This window comes from Ricinus communis, chromosome 9, assembly GCF_019578655.1.
Source record: "Ricinus communis isolate WT05 ecotype wild-type chromosome 9, ASM1957865v1, whole genome shotgun sequence".
Lineage (NCBI taxonomy): Eukaryota > Viridiplantae > Streptophyta > Magnoliopsida > Malpighiales > Euphorbiaceae > Ricinus > Ricinus communis.
In genome coordinates, this window is record NC_063264.1 from 7390170 (window position 1) to 7412154 (window position 21985).

General features: G+C 29.7%; 5 protein-coding genes across 5 annotated transcripts; 4 read left to right on the top strand and 1 right to left on the bottom strand.

Moving 5' to 3' along the window:
• The first annotated feature begins 701 nt into the window (after positions 1–701).
• On the top strand, positions 702–2120 carry LOC8264887 (stigma-specific STIG1-like protein 1). Its single transcript, XM_002529404.3, has one exon. It carries the CDS (start codon positions 1482–1484, stop codon positions 1950–1952), a length of 471 nt encoding a protein of 156 aa, XP_002529450.1. The 5' UTR covers positions 702–1481; the 3' UTR covers positions 1953–2120.
• A 1411-nt stretch (positions 2121–3531) lies between these two features.
• Positions 3532–4441, top strand: LOC8264886 (stigma-specific STIG1-like protein 1). The gene has a single exon (XM_002529403.3). It carries the CDS (start codon positions 3805–3807, stop codon positions 4288–4290), a length of 486 nt encoding a protein of 161 aa, XP_002529449.1. The 5' UTR covers positions 3532–3804; the 3' UTR covers positions 4291–4441.
• Positions 4442–5915: 1474 nt separating this feature from the next.
• Positions 5916–7318, top strand: LOC8264885 (stigma-specific STIG1-like protein 1). Its single transcript, XM_002529402.3, has one exon. It carries the CDS (start codon positions 5999–6001, stop codon positions 6458–6460), a length of 462 nt encoding a protein of 153 aa, XP_002529448.1. The 5' UTR covers positions 5916–5998; the 3' UTR covers positions 6461–7318.
• A 1011-nt stretch (positions 7319–8329) lies between these two features.
• LOC125371051 (stigma-specific STIG1-like protein 1) lies at positions 8330–8952 on the top strand. The gene has a single exon (XM_048378867.1). The coding sequence runs from the start codon at positions 8397–8399 to the stop codon at positions 8865–8867; it is 471 nt and encodes a 156-aa protein (XP_048234824.1). The 5' UTR covers positions 8330–8396; the 3' UTR covers positions 8868–8952.
• An 8010-nt stretch (positions 8953–16962) lies between these two features.
• On the bottom strand, positions 16963–18271 carry LOC8264883 (stigma-specific STIG1-like protein 1). The gene has a single exon (XM_002529400.4). It carries the CDS (start codon positions 17589–17591, stop codon positions 17115–17117), a length of 477 nt encoding a protein of 158 aa, XP_002529446.2. The 5' UTR covers positions 17592–18271; the 3' UTR covers positions 16963–17114.
• Positions 18272–21985: the final 3714 nt, after the last annotated feature.

Below are 21985 nucleotides of genomic sequence, written 5' to 3' on the forward strand. Positions count from 1 at the left end.
CACAACACTTGGGATATGTACCTTGACCTGTAGTCTTCCACTTCCCCGTTCTCCAAGCGAGCAACACACCCTGATGAACTACCTAGTGTTTTTGTGAGTGTGAGCCTTACCTTCTTGCCACTCTCACTTTGGTATTTATAACTCTTTATTAATTTTAATTTTTGGATATTTTTAAAATTAATTACTTTTATAAAATAAAAGTAATTATGATTTGATTGAGTTCCTGCCATAAAATCTAATGCTAAGAGTATATATCCAACGGTGAACATAATATCTATAATGAAGAGTATTTTAAAGAATATTTATATATAAAGAGTAAAATATTTTATTTAAGTCCAACAGACTCTTTATATTTTATTAAATATTTTGCTTTATATTTTATTAAATTAATAATTTTAATTAATCTTTCATTTTCTTTTCAATTTTTACCAATAGAAAAATAAAAATAGCAAATATCAATTAAGTCAAATGCATAAAAATTTCTACTGTATTTATTAAATATAAAGTATGGAATGAAGTTTGACTTTCCATATGCAAAGAACCAAATTCACCCTCTATTTTATATTTAAGAAATAAAGAGTGCATTGGAGTTTTATTTTATAATAAGACTTTTTAAAATAAAAAATTTGACATATATAAAGAATGCATTGGTGATGTTATAATAAAACTAGCAAATATATCATGATTCATTATTTTTATATTCTATAATTAATATTTTTAACTTTTAACTTATTCGTTAATAATACATACATATATTATGAGATTCTTAAGAAGTTTATAATAATGAACGAGTCATGCTAAGCACGCTAATGAAAAATAATTTTAGAATAAGAGGAATAAAGAATTTATTTATTTATTATCCACTATTTTGCTTAATTGTGCAGCTTTTTGTATAGTAGAATTAATTTTATATTAAAATAGCAAAATCATTACTGAATAATACTTCTAAAATAATTTCAACTGTAAGTAAAAAAAAAAAAAAAAAAAAAAAAACCTGAGCTGAAATACATCTTACTTACAGATGGAATTATACCGAAAAACATAAGCAAAACAGGATCAAAAGCTACAGTTTTAATACTTGTAATTTCTACTGAATAATCATTAAAGAAAGTCAAGTTGCTTAATTGTGCAACTTGACAAGTGGGCTTAAAGAGGGAAGCAGTTTGCAATTGTCAACACCTCTCCCCTTTTTTGGTACTAATCAACTCATAGAAAGCTTACCTTTTCTTGCAATATCTCTGGTCTATTCTTTCCTGATCTTTCCTTTATCCATAAAATTGACTACGCGTAGCCCTAGCATGAAAAATGAAGTCTTTCATTACCAATAAGTCGTTGAAGTGGAAGAAGAGCACATGCTCAAGCTGCCCGCCAAAGTTCTCTATAAATACTTCACTTATATTGCCACTCTTCTCCATCCACAACCCTAATTGTCTCTTTCTTTCCTTTACTCATTTCCATTCCCGACACACAAACACAAGAATATGAAGTTGCTAAAGTTTTTCTTGATTCTTGTTCTTGCAATGGCTCTACTCCTTCCCATTAGTACTGCATTACCGCTCGAACAAGAACAAGATCGAGAACGAGAAGATATCGATTATGACTTGACCAAACGATCGCTTAATGAAACAACCCAGTTCGATCCTGAACATGGATCCCGTCATTTTCCTGCTCGAAACAAGTTTAGAAAAGCTTGTCGTGCAAGATGTGACAAGTTCCCTAGGATTTGCTATGCCAAGGGAAGTCCAGGGCCTTACTGTTGCAAGAAGAAGTGTGTGGATGTTCTAACGGATCGCTTCAACTGTGGAGCCTGTGGAAAGAAGTGCAAATACAATCAGATTTGTTGTAATGGAAAATGTGTGAATCCATCCTTCAACAGAAGGCATTGTGGAGGCTGCAACCATAGGTGCAACAACGGAGAGTTTTGTGCTTTTGGCCTTTGCAATTATGCATAGGGTATTTACTTTCTGATCACCCATACGATACAAAACAAGTTTTGCCTCTGTCTCAAGATAGTTTTGCGAATAACATTTATCCTTTCCTAAAAGCTCCTTTTTTCTATTGTTCCTTTCTCCATTTATGGACATTAGTACATATTAATTTCCCTTTGTTTCATTTTTCTTATAATTATCATTCCTTTTCTTTTAATTTAAATGAAGTCAAATTATCTATATTAATTATTTTCTTATAATCATCATCCTTTCATTCTAAATACGGATTCCGTTATTTGCTTACTTGAAAAACAACTAAAAAGAATTCGTTGTGTAAGAAGCAACACATTCTCTAGGATTTGCCATGCCAAGGGAAACTTTATTATTGCAATAAGAAGTGGGCAAATGTCTTAACAGACCGTCTTAGCTCTGGAGCCTGTGAATACTAATTATTTTTCATTTTTCTTTGTAACTATCATTCTTCTTCAATTAAAAGCTTTCTTCTTTTTCTTAATTATTGATATCAAGAGTGTCTCTTCTAATAATTCTTTTCTTAAATATGGATATTCATTGATTAAATTAGTTCAAATTTCAAAAAGGACGGATCATTCCATTCTAGTATGATAACTTGAGGAAATAGCTTCGAAGAACTCTTATTTGATGCAATAATTTACTTTGTGTCTTTAAAAGAATCTCTTCTCATCTTTATCTAATTCTGCGACGTGATTAGGGTTTCAAAGAGAGAAACATATGAACTAACAACTCCTCTTTTGGTTTTATAAACTCTTAAAACAAGTAATGAACAAAATCTAGCCTGGGAGCTAAAGGTGAGGAGGCACCCATGATTAATTATGGGGCCAAATTCTATCAGAAATGTTCTTTTGAAATGTTAGATAGGCGTAAATTTTGAAAGTTGGTCCTATTAAGCCAGTCTTATATACACGTGGTCTATATTAAAATATGATTTACATACATTTTTTTTCTTGTTAATATATATTAATCATATTACTGTCAAGAAAATAGCAAACATTTCAATAGTAATAAATTGCACGAATTGTGAGCCGAAAATACTATATTCTAATTTAATTATAATATTTTAGATATATAATTACATTAAAATAATTGAGATAATATTTTATCATTAATACGAGTCATATCCCCTCTAAATTAACTCAATAAAACATAGGGATAAAAAATTATAAATAAACACATAATTAATTAGTAAATCTAATATACTAGTGTAGTTATACTTAATTTAATGCTAGACTGATGGGTTTATATTTCCTATGAAAACTGTATACAATTTATAAATATTTATTTTAATTTTTATCTATTTAATATAATATATAATATATTTATTAAATTATTTTTTAATATTTAGAGTTTAGAGAATTTTATAAAAATATTATTTATTATTAAAATAGATATTAGTGGGGTATTTCAAGAAAACATTCGCGTAGTGGTCTGAGAGAGGGAAACAGCTGCCAATGCGATTGTCTATGTTGGGAAAAGGCACGCGTACAGGAAGAAGCATTTAATTTGCACTATCAAATTCTTAGCTTAAATTTAATAAGTCTATTTTGACATATGCTTTATTTTCAAATTTCTTTATCTTTTTCATCAACCTTTTCTTGCCCACCTTTTTCTTTTTCCCTGTTTTTTATTATTAGTAATCGGCCGTTGAACATTGACTACTGAACTAAGTGGAAGAGCACATGCTCAGTTCGCCCTCCTAAATTCTCTATAAATACTTCACTTACTCTGCACTTCTTCTCCATCCACAACCTTAATTATCTCTTCCTTTCTTTTACTCATTTCCATTCCGGAACCAACACCAAACTGATCTCTCCTTTCTTGGACCCAGAAACACGACAAAATGAAGTTACTGAAGATTTTCTTGATTCTTCTTGTTGTAATGGCTCTAGTCCTTTCAGTTGCTGCATTACCATTGGAACAAGAACAAGAACAAGAATCAGATCAAGAACAAGAACCAGAAGATATCGATTATGACTTGACTGAACAATCATTTGATGAAGCAACCGAATTCAGTTCTGAATATGGATTCCGCCGTTTGCTCGCTCAAAAGAAATTAAGAAAAACTCGTCGTGTAAGATGTAACAAATTCCCTCGAATTTGCCATGCCAAGGGAAGTCCAGGGCCTTATTGTTGCAGTAAGAAGTGCGTAAACGTCTTAACAGATCGCCTTAACTGTGGAGCTTGTGGAAAGAAATGCAAATACAATCAGATTTGTTGCAATGGCAAATGTGTTAATCCATCCTTCAATAAAAGGCATTGTGGAGGTTGCAACAACAGGTGCAACAACGGAGGGTTTTGTGCTTTTGGACTTTGCAATTATGCATAGAATACGGATGCTGAAGGCCCTTAATTTTTTATTGATGAAATTCAAATTCTTTTGTAGTTGAAGAAAATACGTAGATTCATACTTTGTACTGTTAACCAATTGTATTCTTTATTGAAAGTATATAATTAATAGTATTCAAGTGTTTTCAGTATCCTTTCTTCTGGGAACCTATAAATAACTATGCTGTACTTTCTGATGCAACCATGGAACAATCAATAATTTTGATATCAAGTCCTTCTGTTTCATTAAGAGTTTGGGTTCTTAACATAGAAACAATATGGACTAATTTGACTGGTTAATTCTGAATCATGAAATGCTTCATTAGAAGTCAATAATTGTTTTCTTTAAGTTATACAGTAAGGGTATCTAAAGACGTTAGTATCTGACTATTTTCTTCTGATGCGATCTTAAGGATGCACTCTCTAAATGGTTCCGTTGCATTCAAGAGTAAATTCTTGAAGAGCTCCTAGGAGAATCTAATTCTAATTGACAAAGAAAGGAAGCACCTCCATTTCTATCTACACTAACCCTCTTGATTCATTCAAAATTAATTTGATTAAACTATTAAGCTCAAGTCCAACTAAATTTGAGCCAAGGCATTTCATCATATTCTATGATATCTAATGTCTTTTTCTTTAATTTGGGTAAAGGGTCAAATACTCGTATGAACAAGAATAAATAAGTCTAATTTTAACTATTTTAATAAATAGGTCAATAATTTCTATTTAAGAGCCAAATAGTTCTAAATCTTGAAAGATTACGAACATATCTATCATACTCTTTATCTAAATAAGTTAAATAAAATAAAATTTAAAAAAATATTAATTTTTAATATTCATAATAAAATTTAAAATTTAAATCTTTTAAAAACTTTATATATTAAATTCTTTTTATGTTTTACTGAGAAAATTAAAATTAATAATTATTGCATCTATTTCATTATCACTGTCAAGTTTTTTCAAACCATTATTAATACCGGTTCCATCAATTTCATTAGTCCTAGTAAAAAATTTGGATCTATTTAATTTTTAAATATAAATTATGAGTCTATTTATTAAAATAATTAAAATAAAATTTATTTGACCCTAAATTACAATTTCAGAATATCCAGAACAAGCACTATAAATAGTAAGATCTTACTAATAAATGCGAGTTTAAGAATTCAAACTAGTGAACTTTAATTATTGAACACTGTAAAGTCTAGCCAACATACAGCTACACCAACATGACATTGGTTACTACGACCTTATTTAATTACATATGTTGTGGTCTCAAAGAGGGAAACTGCCAACACCTATGTTAGACTAAAGGATGTTGGCCAAAAAGCATTTTACACTGTCAACTTTTAAAAAGTGTTAGCCACATGCATTTTCTGTATAATTTCTTAAGTCTTCGCCCATTCTATATCGTTCACTATTTTATACATTCAGAATGAGAACGCGTAGACCTTTTAAACTAAGGAATAAAATCTCTGCTACTTTTTGTTTTCCTTTATTGTTGATCATCAGATGTTGAAAATTGACTAATGAACTAAGTGGAAGATCACATGCATTCTCCATTTGCCCTCCGGAATTCTCTATAAAGACTTCACTTGCATGGCCTCTTTTCTCCATCCATAACCTAACCAGCTCTTCCTTTCTTTTACCCACTTAAACTCTAGAACTAAGATCCAACTCTGTCCTTTCTTCCACTCATCATAACCACAAAAATGAAGTTACTTAGGATTCTCCTGGTACTTGTTCTTGTAATGGCTCTAATCTTCACTGTTGCTGCATTACCAACAGAACAAGACCAAGAACAAGAAGATACGGATTATGACTTGTCTGAACAGTCTTACGATGAAGCAAACGAATTCAGCTCTGAACATAGATTTGGCCGCATTCTTGCTCAGAAGAAATTAAGAAAAGCTCGTCGCGTGAGATGCAATAAGTTCCCTAGGATTTGTCATGCCAAAGGAAGTCCAGGGCCTTATTGTTGCAAGAAGAAGTGTGTGAATGTCTTGACTGATCGCCTTAACTGTGGAGCCTGTGGAAAGAAGTGTAAATATAATCAAATGTGTTGTAATGGCAAATGTATCAACCCATTCTTCAATAGGAGGCACTGTGGAGGTTGCAACAATAGGTGCAACAGTGGAGAATTTTGTGCTTTTGGACTTTGCAATTATGCATAGAATACAAATGCTGCTGAAGGTTCAAATTTTTTTATCGATGAGAGATACAAATTCGTTTGTAGTTGACAAAAAAAATTAATAATTAAGCCATTTCATAGTTTATGATGTTAATCCATGGGGATAATGTATGATTTATAAGCTCATTTTTTTTAGCAAGTCAAAATCTAATAATCTTAATCGATTCACAAAAAAAAAGAAAAAAACAAGTATTTGATTGGTTTAATTTAAAACCGAATCAAATAAGATACTAATAAACTAAATTAAATCGAATAAAATATAAATTTAGATTAATATTTTTTACTAATAAAAATAATTGGTTATTTTTTTATTTAGCTGAAAATTTCAGATTCCTAAAAAATTAACCGAACTAAACTGATTTGTTAATAAACATATGAAAGAGTCGGTTTTATTTCAGTTCCTTGTTTGGTTTTCTCAGTATTTTGCTCACCACTTACTTTCTGAGACTTGTTATATATGGTTTTGATAGTCTACTAGGAATTGGATAGGATTAACACAAGCTGCTGGTTTGTTTGGTACTGCAGGAGTGTGTTGGCTTAAATGTCAGCTTGGTTAAATGATATGATTTATTGGCCTTCTGACTTTGCCAATTTAGTAGTTTGCTCTAGAAGGGTCTTATGCCTATGGGGGCAAGTTCTTGTATTCTCTTTTGGGCTAATGTCTTGTTTCAAGATGTGTTGACCTTGTTTTTTGTATGGTCTGGGGGTATTTTTCCACTTGCTATGAGGATCCCATCTTATTGTTGAAAAATATAGGGAATTTTGGTCTTGGTTAGTTGACTCCTCTCTTGCAAGCTTACCCTCATACTACTGAGTGCTTGGCTTATCCACATTCTTTTTCTTTTTTCTTTTTTGAAAAAAAGCAACAACTTGCCTATTAAGAAAAAACCTATATTCATTACTAAATATTTAGCACTTTATGTAATTGAGGCAGCTTCAGCAGTGTCTAGTGTTTAGATCAGAATTGAATTAGTTCCATCAAATTTCTATTGTCATCATCATAGGAAGATATTTTAATTCTTTATATATACTTTTCGATTTCCTGTGAACCCTATATCTTTCATTCAAAAATTACAATGTAATTAACTGGTTAATTGAGTTATAATTGAAATTTAAGTTTAATAGTCCTAGAGACGACTCTAGTATTATATTAATGCTAATTTACCTTTTGGACTTATTGCACTTAGAGCTAAGAGGTAATTAGCTCGTATTTTAATTTTCTAGTTAATTTATTCAATAATTTGACCAGAAAATTAAAATATAAGCTAATTGTCCATTGATTTCAAATTTAGAAGGCAAATTGACACTTTAATCCTAAATCAAAGACAGCCCATAGAAAGATAGATTTGTTAATTAAGATTCAAAAGAGGGGGAGAGGCACAGAGTTTAACTCGTATTTTTATTATAGGCAAAAATAATTTTGTTATAAAAATAAGGGGAAAAACCAATTTATTCAAAAATGAATAAATTGATGAAAAAAACCCCTCTTAACTTGTATTCATAGTCTAATGTTTTTCCCAGAAATATTCTGAGATGTTTTTCTTTCTTTCTTATAATATTATGAACTTGTTTAATTGCATATGTAGTGGTCTCAAAAAGAGCTGCCAATGTCTATGTTAGACTAAGAATTAATGTTGGGGAATAAGCATTTGCTATCAACTTGTTCCCTATTTTATTCATGAATAATTACGCTTAGACTTCTAAATAAAGATTAATATCTTTGCCACATTTTGTTTTTTCATTTTATAATCCCAGTTAAAGAGCACATGCTCAATTTGCCCTCCAAAATTCTCTATAAAAACTTCACTCACATTGCATCTCTTCCCATCAACAAACTCAGTTCTTCCCTTCTTTCACTCATTTTCATATTCCAGAACCAAGCCCCAACTCTACTCCTTCTCCTACATATAACCACAAATATGAAGCTACTCAGGGTTTTCTTGATTCTTGTTCTTGTACTGGCTCTAGTCTTTACTGTTGTTGCATCACCACTTGGACAAGAACAAGGACATGATCAAGAACAAGAAGACATCCATTACGACTTGTCTGAACAATCTTATGATGAAGCAAACGAATTTAGTTCTAAACATAGATTTGGCCGCTTGCTTGCTCAAAGGAAATTAAAAGACAATTGTGTAACATGTAACAAGTTTCCTTGGATTTGTAATGTCAAGGGAAGTCCAGGGCCTTATTGCTGCAACAACAGTTGTGTAAATGTCTTAACTGACCGGCTTAGCTGTGGAGCCTGTGGAAAGAAGTGCAAATACAATCAAACTTGTTGTAATGGCAAATGTATCAACCCAACCTTGGACAAGAGGCATTGTGGAGGTTGCAACCGTAGGTGCAACAATGGAGAATTTTGTGCTTTTGGACTCTGCAATTATGCATAGAATATCATTTGATGTTGAGGATCTTATAGCTTCTGATTAATGAGATACAATAGCTGAAGAAATTAGTAGTTAACATCTATAGTAATTAAAAAAAAAATCAGCACTTTTTTTGTTTGGAAAGTGAATCAAAAACTCTCCTTTTGTTTGAAGAAACCCTTATGTCTACTTTTAAAGTGATATCAACGTATCACTATATTAAAACACTAAATAACAGTAATGTGGTGGATAGAAATTCTTTAGGTCTTCATATCAAGGATATCTAGGTTTTGTCTCATCTTTTACTTCTATTGTTTTTGTTATATTCCTAGAATTAATCCTCATTGAAGACTCATGTTGCTAAAAATGCTTTCTTTTTCTTAAAAAGATCTTCAACTTATTACTCGATTAAGATATTAAAAAACTAAATAGCTCTCAATACTTATTACTGAGAATAAGTTTATTATTTTATTAAAAATTGATGTGTCTTTTTTAATATTCGCAAGTGCATGAACCGTTCCTATAGTAAGGGTAAGTTCACCACGAGATCGATTTTTCAAAGAACTATGAGGCCACTTATTATAAAGATTAATTATCAACATAAAACAATAAAAGTAAATCTAAACACTCTAAATCAATATGTTTGAAAGGATAATATTTATAAAATAAAGTAACTAAACAATAAATAAATATGCAATGAAAATGCAAATTCTTATGATCTAAAACTATATGTTAAAAATAGTATTTAATCTAGTCATTTACTTAGTAATCTCCTTGTTTTACTTTAAGGCTAGATTTAATGCATGAGATAGTGATGTGTTTTTTTTCCTAGATCACTCAAGCTAATGATGCAACCTGGGTTTCTTATATCAATATAGATTAAAGTAAAGATGATGTTTCTAATACTTTTAACCTAAATACGTTCATAACAATTATTATTGCTAAATTAATATAATGGTTAACTAACAATAATAACTGAAACTAATAAAGATATGAAAGTAAAAAAATCATTAAATAAATAAATAACAAGATTCATACAAAAGTAAAAAAGCTAAATTAAACACTTATGAAAATTAGCCCAACATATTTAACCCAATGATCATGGTATTAAATAGAAAGACATAAAAAAGTAAAAACTCTCTCTGGATTAAGAATTTCTTCAAATAGGAAGAAGATTGGTCATCAGTCTCCACTTCTTGAAAAGTTCCTTAGATCCTAAAAAGAGTAATGAAAATTAAAACTAAATGTTTATGAAGAACTGTAGAGAATTATGAAGAGAATAATGGTGGCAGGTGTAGAGAGCAAATAGGAGAAAACTCCCCTCCTTTTTTTAGAATTAGGTTTTGCAGATATTTATATACAGAAGAGTCATACTCTAAATAAATCTCTCTAGAGATAAAGTATATTAATATAAGTCTATCTAATAGATAAGACTTTAAGTATCTTTATCTCTACCAAATATTATCCCATAAATAACTCTTAATATAAACCCTAATAATTATACAAAATAACTAAAATGTCCCTTGGGGCTTGTAATTAGCAGTCTATGCATCTTAATCTTAGGCCTTGATATGAACATGTCCCATTTATCTTCTTTTAGCTCAATAGTTTCCTATTTTTGCTAATATTATTGAAAATAAACAATTAAGCTTAAGTGAGGTAAAAATACATATTTTCACTATTTTATATATAGAAATATATCATTAAAGCTCTAAAATACCCTTAAATATCTATACATAATTTGGACTGATAAAAAATATTAACATAATCATTGAATGGAATAATTTGCAAATACATTTTTTATTATTTAATGATGATAATTAACATTTGAAGCTTAATTTATATAGTAAAAATATTTATTCTTTCGAGTGAGAAGTCTTGAGTTTAAATTCTTTTTTTCTATATTATATGAATTTTTTTAGTATCACTATTGCGAATTTTACAGCCCATTGCACTTTCTATGAACAAAAAATATAAATAAAAGAAATGATTGTTATAATTAATAATTACAAATACTAATATTAATATTAATTCTGAGAACAAACACAAAATGAAATACTTCTTCTTCTCTAAGAGGAACTCTAGTCATCAAACACCTCTCAAATTGCAAGATCTAATGTATGATTTTCCTTGAAGTAAAGAGTTAAATAAAACCATTTAATGGATAACGTTCAAATAAAAACGCCTTTAGAAGGCCCGCCACAAAAGTCTCTATATCTATTAATAATATATAATCAAATAACGTCTTACCAATTAAAAATTAATTTTGAAAAACAAAATTATTATTTAAAAAAAAAAAAAAAAAAACCCTATTGAGGTCGAGTCCTACTTTGAGCTTAGTCATTTATTTCAACACGTGCTGTGATATCGAATCATAGATTAAATTATAATATTTCATAATTCACATAAATAAACATATGTTCTTAAGTTAATTAACACATGGGCTATGGGTCCATTTTCAATTACTAGCACTCAAATAGTTCCATCATTTTCCACTAACACCATAACACATAGATATAGTTTAGTTTATAAATATCAACCTTTTCAGCACTTTTCCAACATATCCTATATTTTTATATTAACCCTTTTCTTGCCTTTTCCACTTTGGTTTTTTATTGAATTTTTATTAGGAAATGTGTTCCTTATGTTTTCCTACAATAAATCTTGTTCTTTTTTTTTTTATTTGAAACATAGGCCAACAACCTTTTCTTTCTTTAAACAGCAGTTGGATGTAGGCCACTCCACTAATTTTACATGTGCAAGCACACTCAAAATTAAAATCTTCTCCAAAACAGTTTCTTGATTCTTATCATGATCAACATTACTTCACTACCACTTTGGAGAAGAAAATGTTAGTGACAAATATGAAGTAAAATCAAGATCAAGAATCTGATATTCTCAAATTGGAGTTGGTTCCTTTCTTTATCAAAAGAATTTAAAAAAAAAATGCGAAGATTAACTTGTAATAAGCTTCCCAAGATTTGTCCTGCTAAGGGAAGTCTGGGGCCTCATTGTTGCAGGAAGAAGTGTGTGAATGTGTTATAAAAGATTGCATTAACTGTGGTTATTGTGGGAAGAAATGCAAGTACAATCAGATATATACTGCCTGCAATGGCAAACGAGTAAACCCATCCTTGAATGGGAGACCTTGTGGAGAATGTCATTCTCATCCTCATTAGACTTTTGCTTATAAAATTCCATATTGAGGCAGGTCGGTCTCATGTCTCTCCATCGATACAATCCTACAATGACTATATAAAAAGTACTTCACGTTGAGACTTTTTAGTTTCTACATATCTCGGCCAAAAATGACTAAAGCTTGAGGTTTGGATTCCCATGAGGGAGTTGGGTGGGGGGGCCTCTCAGCCTAGGTGGAGATATGATTGCAAGGCAAGTTGGATTGAGCATGTAGAGGATATTGGTGATACTGAGATTATTTATGTTCCTCTTGTCCCAATCTTAACAACTCAGCCATGTGGAAGCTTCACTAAGCCGATATTGCAATATCATTTTGATTCAAATCTATCAATTTTTTTTTCTTGTTTTCACTAGCATATAATGATCCAACTAAGCTTGCCAAAACAAATGTTCACGTCCAGAAATCAAAGACCACCAAGCTCCAAAAATTAGTGCTCAAATCAGCCATTTAGTAGCCATTAAATATTGGGATCAGCTGTCTTTGTAACTGTAGTTGTACGGAATTAAAAGAGAAAAACACTTACCTCTTGATGACTTCATAAATATGTCGGTTTGCACTAGATCACAACACACAATTCACTAAGGAGTTCTATTTAATGTTCACAACCCAAATACTAAAGTTCTTAAGGTTGTAAGAATTCAAAGAGAATTTTTTGTTTCATATATCAATGTGCTTTTATAATAATGAAAGTTCTTTTCTTTAAGTTAACTTTTTATATTTGTTTTGTGTTGATAACTTCCTTAGCAGTTACAAACATAAATAATTAACAATAATTATAATTATATTAAAAAAATTAATTATAATTAATATAAATTAAATGAGCTTGAATCAATCCGTGGTAGACCGCCTGACTCAAATTCCAACAGTAACTAAGGGCAGAGGAAAGTCTCGGAGCAGCCTATCTTTCAAGATGCTTGAACACCCATTAACTGTCTCAAACACCAAAGCTAAGCTCCAGCAAAGTATAGCCATTACATTTTCTTCAAGCTAACCAAACACAGTAGGAAACATATCTTTGAGAGAAAAAGGTAGAAGAACAACCTCCCATAAGGTAAAAGCGAACCCACAGATTAAAGGAGCAGCCTCCAAACTATAAAAAGGACAATCTAATTTAACCTAACTAGAAGACATAAAAATACAGAGCCGACACCTCTCCCTTCCCCCAAGATCAATGTTTCAATTTTGTTTGATTCTTAATTGTTTCAAATTTGATAGATTTAGAAGACATGTTGTTCAATAAATAAGCTTGTGTAGTTATTTTTTTGTTCTAAAACCATACAAGTCATTTTATTTAATTTATTCATTAGTTTATATATTTACTTTATTTCTCAATCATATTGCAACCTAAATGTAAAATTAGAAGATTTTTGTTTGAGTTTTATTTTAGATTGGGTTGCTCTTCTTTTCTTTTGACAAAGTTTTATGGTATTTTTCCCACTCTCGATTTTACTTGGATCTGGTTGCCCGAATAGAATCATGTGCCTTAGAATGACGATGTTCTCAACAACTTTGCCTCATGCATGGGTACTCCGATGAAAATAGATATAATGTCTCACTACCGGGGGACGCTTTTCTAAGGTTTGTGCAGAAGTGAACTGCCTCAGTCCTACCAAAGGTTTGGTGGCTCAGTTCCGGCTGAATGAAGCGTGGCATCGGGTGGTGTTTTGAGGGTAAACCAATCTGCTTTGCTTGTTGCAAATTGGAGTCAAGTTTTTTTAACGAAATAACTAAATTTCATATTGTATTTTCTTGTCAAGACTATCTCATCTACTTTTGATTTTTTTACTGTTTCTATAAATATATTCTCGCCTTCAAGTTTTAGCATTTTGGTCCATTACCTTTGCGTCTTTTACTAAATCTATCCAAACTTTTTTAGGCATGTACTTTTGATGATGTGGTATACACACGTGTCCTATTTTTTGCTAACATGAAATCCATCCCAAACCAAAATCATTCTATCTATCCTGACCTTTAGCCATTTTTGTAAATATACTATATTAAGGTAAAATACACGGTTTTACTAATCAACTTAAAAAAAAAAAGGCAGAAACGATATCATTTCTACTTTTCTTTTCTTTTCATTTATCAAACTCTTCTAGATCAAATGGTGTGTTTATAGAAAAAGAGATTTTAGAGAGAGAAAGAAAATAAAGGTTTGTGTTTAGAGAGAAAGAGAAACAACAAAGCAAAATATAGATTCAATTAAAACATCTATATGATCCACACGAAATCAATAATCAAAATTCATCTATATCATAAAAAACAAATTACTCTTGGAGAAGACACAAAAAGTCTTAGAGAAGTCTCCTTTTTGTCCCTCTTTCTTTTGTATTTGTAATAGTCGCCACCCTCTTCCTTTTCCTTTCTTTATCTATAAACACAAACCTCAATTTACTCTCTATCTCTAAAATCTCTTTATCAAAAGAAGAATGGTGTCATTTCTACCTTTCTTCTTTCCTTTTTTTTTTCTTAAAAAAAATTGATTAGTAAAACGGTATGTTTTAGTTTGACGAGGGTATATTTATAAAAATAGCCAAAGGACATGGTGGACGGGATGATTTTGGCGAGAGTTGGATTTCATGTTACCAAAAGATAAAACACGTATATATGCTACATCATCAAAGGCACACGTATAAATAACCTTAAATAGATTTGGTAAAGAAACATAAAAGTAATAGGCTAAAACACTAAAATTTGAAAGTAAGGATATATTTGTAAAAAGGTCAAAATAAATAGGATGATTTTACCAATTTCCTTTGTTAGTAATAATGTGATATGACTTATTTCAAAAGAAAAGGTGTAACATTACAAGTATAATGGCAGCTTAATAGAATTTAGTAATAATATATTAAGAAACTAAAATTCTATGTCTAAAATCAAAACTAACTAGTAAGAAGTTTAAGAATTATTGGTGAAATTTAACTCTAAAAAATCACAAGCTGGAAAAGATATCCCAAAGCTCTACAGAAATTTAACGATATTAATATTATTAAGTTAAGTTACACATCATAGTTGATTTATTCTCACACTGAAGCAGACAATTTTATATTTTCAAGTCTTCTTTTCATGCAGGAAGTGAAAGTATATATATATATATATATATATATATATATATATATATATATATATATATATATATATATATATAGCCCCCATTAATTGTCGGTTGAAGGCAATGGCGGAAGCTTTTTATATACATGTGAAACAGCTATTTCTTATGAGAAACTAATGGCTTTACAGAAGTTGCATGTGAGATTAAGCGAATTACATGGGAAACCACATTGTCTTTTGTCTTAATTTGAGTATAAGCCATGCATGAATGTGTAAACTAAAAAGTTTTCTTTCAGTGCACTCAAATGTGATGGCGTTTTGGAGAAATTTAAGATCTTTGCTTTTCACTTTATGTTCAATATTAGACTGCTTTTTATTTGTTGAACAAACTAATTGATCAATGGAAAGCTTTCTTGTCAAACAACTGACCTACAAAATATATATAGGACCAAAACGAGGAGCCATGGTTAGAATCTACATAAAGTTTGATAATTAATTAATGAACGAATTTACACAAGCATCACTACCAAGATACATTTATTTAAAGGGGAATTTATATATAAAGCATATAATAATCAACTTTGTAATTAAATTCAGGCCTAGGTTAATTATGAGGACCCTCTTATTTACCAAATATTAAAGAATTGATATAAGAAGGTAATACATGCAAATGTTTATCGAAGACGATTATATATATATATATATATCAAATTTATTAATATAGTTTTACAGGATTCAACAAGGCACCAAATTCTAGTTTAATTATTATTCAATAATGACCCATTTTGCAATACAATCGCTACAATCAATGTGTGTATTTATATATGGGCGGAAGCTTTGTTCTTTTTGTACTTGGTGTTTATGGTTGAACTCCATTTTTATTATCTTATACTTTAAATTGGCAAAACTGAACTTCAATTTTATTTTCTTATAATGTTTAATATATTATTTATTTTGTAGTTGAAAACCAATAATTTTTTAGGGCATACGAAATCTAATAAAATATGTTATTATTTGTTTCAACAAAATTTATGTACCTAGCATAATGAAAATAATGTAACAGAAATAGTTAAACATTGAGAGAACAATGTTAAAATGATTTTCAAATTATATTGATTTTATGAATTCGCAGGATTAAATTAATTATCACTAAAATTAATAAGTGTACCATGATCTTCTTCTAACAATGGTATTTTTCTATAATAATAATAATAATAATAATTCATCTTATTCGTGCTTAATATATATTTTTTTCTTTCTATTATTGCTTAAGTTGGGAACTTGATGAATTCATGAGTCAATTTTCTTTCAATTATACTTAAAACTAATACAATATTACTTATTTGAAAAACCCTATTATAATTTTATTTATTTCAACATAAACTAATACTGTATTATGTAATAATTCTTTCTTTTCTTTAAAAAAGGATCAATATATTTCCTGGTTTGCTCAATTTTCTTATTCTTTTTTGTTCTTTTAGTTGCATTATGTTCAATTTTTCTTGCGAATAAATTCTACTTTAATATATAAAATATGTCTTTCTTAACTAATATTTGAATAAATAAGAAGTTCACTATATCTTGTTTTTTAAAGAATTAAGTCTAAATTAAACGGTAAAGTAAGAGAGATTGAAAGTTAATTTTATCACTTAAAATAATTAAAAATGGACTGCAATTACAAACAGTTGGAGTGCAAAAATGTACACCTTGTATATATATATATATATATTTCCCTCTCTGACTCAAAAAAAAAAAAAATTGTGTTCGATATACACCAACGGATCCATATTAATAAACATTAAATAGAACTTCTTTATATAGGATTACATGCATGTAGAAATATAAAAATCCTTGAGGATTTTGTAAACGTTTAATTAAAATGAACTATATATATAATTTTTTTTTATGTAATATAAAATCATATGAGAACCACTCAAATGCGGTTTCTTTTATTGTATTATGAATAAATGACGAACCTCAAATCATAAAAACAATAGCTAGATTTTCCTTGCACGATCCTTTTATGCGTAACTACACATCCCAAATACGCAGTATTCACCATCGAGGCACCGATTGTTGCATTTTCCGCAGTGCCTCTTGTCCAGAGATAAGTATACACATTGGCCTCTGCAACAAGTCTGTGTGTGCAGGCATTTCTTTTTGCATGCACCGCAGTTCTTGTCATCAGTAGACAAGTCCAGGCACTTGTTGTTGCAGCAAGTGTAGTTCTTACCTCCCATGTAATAGCACACATCCTGATCTTTTCGGCAGTGGTCAGCTGCTCTAGGGTTTTTATCTTCGGCGAGGAAACGACTCAGCCGTTTCGAAGGCATAAGATTGTTCTCTTCATCATGCACCGCGGACCCTTTTGAGAATGTGCTCGAATCATCGACGGGTAATGGTGGTTTGTCTTCAATTTCTCCGATGCTTCTCACAGTGAGAGTGATGGATAAAGCCATTGTTATGGCTATGAAGAAGATTATCTTCATTAGTTCCATTTAGTTAGCTTTAGAAGTTTCAGGAGATGTAGAGACGGAGAAGGGAAGAGAGAGAGAGAGAAGAGGTGGAGAAGGGTTAAGTTTTGGGAGGAGAGAGAGATTTGGGAAGAAGATGGTGTGGAGGAGTTGGGGTTTATAGGTGAAGACTAAAGGGCAGGGTTGACGCGGGAGAAGTGGTAAAAGTTGGGAACCTTTTGGAATGTGCTACGAAGAGTGAGGTCTAATTAATTCTTCTTCTTTCTTTTCTTTAATTTTAACCTTTATTTTTTTAGGGGAGTAGTTTAATTAATTCGAGATTTTAGTTCTTAAGAAACTTCATTTGTTTGGGCACTCGAAGACTCTTTAGCTTATAGCCTGCCCTAATTAATTAACTTATACAAGGACAATATTGCCCCTGTATATCTTATATAGCAAATGTATGTTTTTTTTTTCCAAAGGAGCAAATGCGTTGAGCTTTTTCTTATTTTATGGTGGTGAAAATCATATCTCATTTTAAGGTAAATTTTTTGTTAAATTCTCACATTAGAGCAGTTAAACTTTAAAAAGAATTATATATGTTCGTTAATGAGACCGACAAATATAATTTGGATAGATATGTCTGCCTGATGCATAGACGGACACACAATATGATATTATTTTAGTACATGCAATACGTTTTACTTAATTGATTAAAAGAAATATGTCCTATTTAATTTTTTTTAGAGTAAAATCCCATAGTTTACATAGAATTATAATTATAATACTACTAATGATAATAATAATTATTATTATTATAATAAAAATAAAATAATAGTAGCAAAAGTAGTAAAATATTAACTCAATCAAAAGAGTGAAGTTTCTAAAATGTAAAATAATAGTTTCAAAAATAACCACAATTTTTTTTTAAGAAAGTAACTGGTGTCCACCTGTTATCTGGTGGATAGTTTCTGTCCACAGTCTAACTGGTGGACAATTTTCTTGAAACGTGAGTAAAATCATCATAAATTAGAAATTTATTTTGAAACCACCATAAAGTGGGAATTTAACAAAAATTCACTTTAAAATGAGAAATATTGTTTTAAAAATTCCTAAATTGAGAAAAACCCCCAAATGTATTACTAGAGTTCATTAAAATCGAACAAGCGTACTAAGCTCTTATTATTATTGTTGATATTATTATTATTGGTATTATCATTATTATTATACACTAAATATATATTATCATATTAAGTTATTTTTTCGATTCGATTATAAATAAGCCACATCACATAAAAAAGAAAGCAGGATATGAGGGCAAATATACTTATTCGAATGAGTATTTTTTTGTCATGGGTAAAAGATGTGAACAAAAAAATAATATGTATATATAAGCATTTTATATTTTCATATTGTATAATTTTTACTTAATTATTTAAAACTAATGAAGACATGTCACTCTTTATCAAATTAATATATAGATAGGAACATACACTTACACTATGTAAGAATTTTCTACCATTCACAGTTTTATTTATAATTTGAAAATAGTAATTTAAAATAGCCACTAATTATGATGAAAAAAAATGAACGTAGAAGAAAAATAATATATGATTTTGACAAGAAAAATATATACTTATTAAAATAATAAAGCATTTCCATAAACGCCAATATCTCTAAAAAAAAAGTAACACATTTCAGAATTAAATGCAGGACTTTTCTTTGCATCATATGCCATTTAAGTCAAGAAAAAACAAAACATACACACACACACACACACACACATTCACGAAGAGGGCAAATATGATAGGCCACTACGTAGGGCACCTCAACAATACAATACAATGACCGACTTGAAGAACTTTCGGCATGCTGTATGGAGAAAGCAAAGTGGTGTGGGTATGTGCTTTTTAAGAAAGTTTAAGAGCAAACCCTAATAAGACCATTCCTCTCTCAGCAATCATCATGCTACCCATACGCGACGTAATTAACACAAAAATCAACTTAACTTCACCCCAAAGATGGTCTCTCTACAATCCATCTCTACATTTTTAATTTTCTTTTTCAAACTAGTTTTGCAAGTTAGCTCCCAATCAAGAATTAACATCACACGGCCAACATTGAGTTGACACTAAATTCATTATGCATTGTGCAGTAGCTTAATTAGGGTCAAAACTTCACCAATTGTCAATATGCTACGTGGGTTTGACCTTCCCTTTTCCAAGTTCTTTTTATAATTTTTTAATGGTTGCTTGATTAGTTTCTAGAATATTTAATTCATTTTTTGACATCTAAGAACTTGAGTTTTGTTATTGCTTTATAGCTCCATTAATGTCGTGTTTGGTTACTTCTCTTACATTTGAAACCACCATACCTCTTCCGTGGTTCATAAATTGATAACATCTCATAGCTAACGCAATCATTTGTCAATATACCGAATGGAGCGTTATGCTAGAAAAGGTTATTTGAAACCCTAATTTGTATCATTTTTTATAATGTGTTTGGCTTAGTTGTTTATAGCATTTGGCAGCTCATAAATGTAAACTATTTGATAAGATTTTATTAGTTATTATTAATATTATATTGTATTATTGTTTAATTATACAAATTATCAAAAATAGATTACAATAATTAAAATTACTATAATTAACTTTATTTAACTTAATTGTACTTATTGTTATATATATTTTAAAAGTAGGTCTTGGAGTTTAAATCTCACTAATGTAAAATTTTGCTTCAAATGTCTTAGATATGAAATATCATAATTATTTAATCATTAATTATAATTTTAAATAATAATTATATATTATGATTTATAAAAAAGCAATTTTAAAAAGTTATTTTGTTACTATTTTATGTTAATAAAAAAAGATATTATCTCATTCAAAACAAAATCAGCTATTTAAAATAAAGTTAGGAGCTTTTAAAATTTTTTATTAATTGAAAATAAATCAATTATTAACTACTAATTTTTAAATTTTATTAAATAAGATAAATTTAACTGTATAGTAAAAAAAAAATCTAATAATTACATTAAACTTTCGAACTAAACACCACTTTAAAGCACTTTTAATACCGAATCCAGTTGCTTCGTGGAAAAAGTGAGGTTGGCTTGTGTTGATTTCTAACGAATTTCTTCTCTATTCCCATTTATTGGTGCTGAAAATCTAAATATGCAGGCCAGCAATGATGGGTTCGGTCCGGTCAATCCATTTTTGTCCGAGAAGATCCCACCATAGTACTTTCTACTCCTAATATTGGTGCTGATAGGCCATAGACTAGATCGTATTATTCTCAATAAGTCTATAATAAGTGATTCTATTTTTTTCATCGGTCCCTCTTCGGTCCATTTAGATTGAGAGGGAAAGAGCAGCCCTAGACTTTACTTCTTAGGATGATGCATGTTGACAAAAAATCGAATAACTAATTTTTTTTAGTTTTATAAACCGAACAGAATTAAAATACATAGTATAACTGAACACAGGTAAAATAATTTGATTTGGTTCGATTTGATAAATCGGTTTGAATTTTTTTATTTTTTATAATTTAAGCTATAAATTCTTATATTTAAATAAATAAATAGATAGATATAATATTTATTCAACATCAATGATGACAAAATATATTTATATATATAAATAAACATATTTTTATAATTAAATATATTAATTTTTCTCTAAATAAATAAATAAAATATATTAAGTATTTACATAAATTTTGATCGGTTCAGTTATAACAATAAATTATTTTTAATAAAAATAAAACTGCACCGAAATATTATTCGGTTTGGCTATTTTTAAACCGAATTGAACCGATTTTTTAAATATTCAAATCGAACTAGTTGGTTCAGTTTGATTTTTCGGTTTCAGTTCAGTTTTACTCACCAGCCACTAATTCTTGGCTGCCTCCCGGGTTGGGTTGTTTCATATAGGTCAAGCCCTCCTTCTTAGGTCTCCAATCTTCCTAGTGCTAAAGTAATGATTCATGTTCCTGATTATTTATTATGCCCGGAATCACTTTTCATTAATGAAGTTCAACTTCGCTTCCGAAGAAGGAAAAAAAATACCCACATTGTTATGCTGAAACATTTCATATCCAACCTAACTAAGGCATACTAAAAGAAAAATTAATAACAACAATCAAGCCAAAGCATTTGTTGTATCAACCTATCACTAAAGGGGTTTCCTATTGCAATGCCTAGTGGTATATTTCTTTGGTTTGGGGACTTTTGGGAGCCACCAACAAGTGGTGAACTAATTCTCATGGTAATTTTAAGTACCATTATATAGGTCAATTATTTATATATTCAATAAAACCTCTTTATAATTAATTTTTTTTAAGAACTAAATTAATTTTATTACTTTTTTTTTTTGAAGTATAAATTCATTGAATTCATAATAAAAATATAAAATTCATAGGCCAATATAGCCTGACTCAAT

Bases quoted from the DNA above. Each gene is read 5' to 3' on its own strand.
- LOC125371051 (XM_048378867.1), top strand. From the start codon at position 8,397: ATGAAGCTACTCAGGGTTTTCTTGATTCTTGTTCTTGTACTGGCTCTA.
- LOC8264886 (XM_002529403.3), top strand. From the start codon at position 3,805: ATGAAGTTACTGAAGATTTTCTTGATTCTTCTTGTTGTAATGGCTCTA.
- LOC8264883 (XM_002529400.4), bottom strand. From the start codon at position 17,591: ATGGAACTAATGAAGATAATCTTCTTCATAGCCATAACAATGGCTTTA.
- LOC8264887 (XM_002529404.3), top strand. From the start codon at position 1,482: ATGAAGTTGCTAAAGTTTTTCTTGATTCTTGTTCTTGCAATGGCTCTA.
- LOC8264885 (XM_002529402.3), top strand. From the start codon at position 5,999: ATGAAGTTACTTAGGATTCTCCTGGTACTTGTTCTTGTAATGGCTCTA.